The sequence below is a fragment of the Austrofundulus limnaeus genome, unplaced genomic scaffold (genome assembly GCF_001266775.1).
Source record: "Austrofundulus limnaeus strain Quisiro unplaced genomic scaffold, Austrofundulus_limnaeus-1.0 Scaffold497, whole genome shotgun sequence".
Lineage (NCBI taxonomy): Eukaryota > Metazoa > Chordata > Actinopteri > Cyprinodontiformes > Rivulidae > Austrofundulus > Austrofundulus limnaeus.
Genome location: NW_013952899.1, coordinates 147,023 through 148,305, shown reverse-complemented (window position 1 = coordinate 148,305; position 1,283 = coordinate 147,023). Strand labels below are relative to the sequence as shown.

At 46.5% G+C, this 1,283-nt stretch overlaps 1 protein-coding gene across 2 annotated transcripts in view; it reads left to right on the top strand.

Moving 5' to 3' along the window:
• The window catches only part of LOC106530183 (calcium-activated potassium channel subunit beta-2), a 17,145-nt gene extending 16,054 nt beyond the window's left edge, over window positions 1–1,091 (top strand). For both annotated transcript variants that reach the window (XM_014025772.1, XM_014025771.1), the window contains exons 4-5: window positions 217–412; window positions 543–1,091. In XM_014025772.1, the coding sequence (XP_013881226.1) occupies window positions 217–412; window positions 543–827 (481 nt within the window). In that variant the 3' untranslated portion in view covers window positions 828–1,091. The remainder of the gene's footprint in view (window positions 1–216; window positions 413–542) is intronic.
• Window positions 1,092–1,283: the final 192 nt, after the last annotated feature.

Genomic DNA, 1,283 nt, shown 5'->3' with positions numbered 1-1,283 from the left:
CTTTGTATGTATGGATCACTTGGGTTGTTACCGACATCTGGTGAAAATTTCATGTCATTAGCACCTCTAGTAATATGTTTACTGAGAAAAATGTTGACGTGTTCAATACTTATTTTACCCGCTGTATTCGGCATCATTTCTTGTAGATTTTACTGTGAGCAGGGTAAAAAAAAAATCCATTTTATGAAAGTGGACCTTCTTTTCTTGCGGACACAGCGTGTGGACAGAGGAGGGGCTGTGTGTCGTTCTCAACGCCACGCTCACAGGAGACGTGAACTGTTCCTACAGCTGTGGGTCAGACTGCTGGAGAGGGTCCAGATACCCCTGCCTGCAGGTCTACGTCAGCCTCAACAACACAGGCCGCCACAGCCGTTTGCATTACAACGAAGAGACGCAGGACGCCAGCTCCGAGGTGAGTTCTGTGCTGAAAATCACTGAGGCGTTTCTGACAGCAGCAGCTGGATGTCGGCCTGAAACCCGGCAACAATCACAAACAACAAACAGTGATTGCCCTGCGTAACCTTCCCGCCTCTGTTTGTCAGTGTGTCTATGCTCCTCGGTGCCAAAAGGACAGCGCCGCCATGCACTCTGCGGTCATGAACATTTCTGAGCGTCTAAAGGTGGACCAGCAGGTTCCCTGCTTCTACGACCCTAACGAGCACCGGGAGATGGTCCTCCTGACCCGGATCTACGACCACAGCGTGGTGCTGCACTCGCTGCTCTGGCCCTCGTGCACGCTGGCGGGAGGGGCACTCATTGTTGTGATGGTGAAGCTCACGCAGTACCTCTCCAGACTTTGTGAACAAATGGGGAGGATCAAGAGGTGAATTACGTGCAGCTGTTGGAGTTGGGTTCTGGATATCTGAGATGGAAGGTTTTTTTTAACCAGGTGAACTTTAGTTCTTGGCTGAGACAGTCTGCACCTCCACAGAGCAGGGAGGATGGAGCTGTTTATAAAACTGAACTGGATGTTCCCAGGTGGAAAATGTCAAACATGCAACTGTCTGTTCCTGAGAGAACAGAGGCTGTTTTACATGCTGTTAAAATGTAAAGCATGTCAGGGTGTTGAATAAAACATTTATAATCTGTTTTAGGATGCGTTCTTCATTTCAGATATGTTGCAGCTGATAGAAAAACCTGTTGTCTGCTCAGAACTGGCTGATGATGAGCTGGACTTTCCTGATAAAGAGGTAATTTTGATTTTTATTATTCAATCAAGAATCAAACGTTTTTTTTTTCAAACAAAAAATAATTTCAACCAAAAAATACGATTTCAACTATAC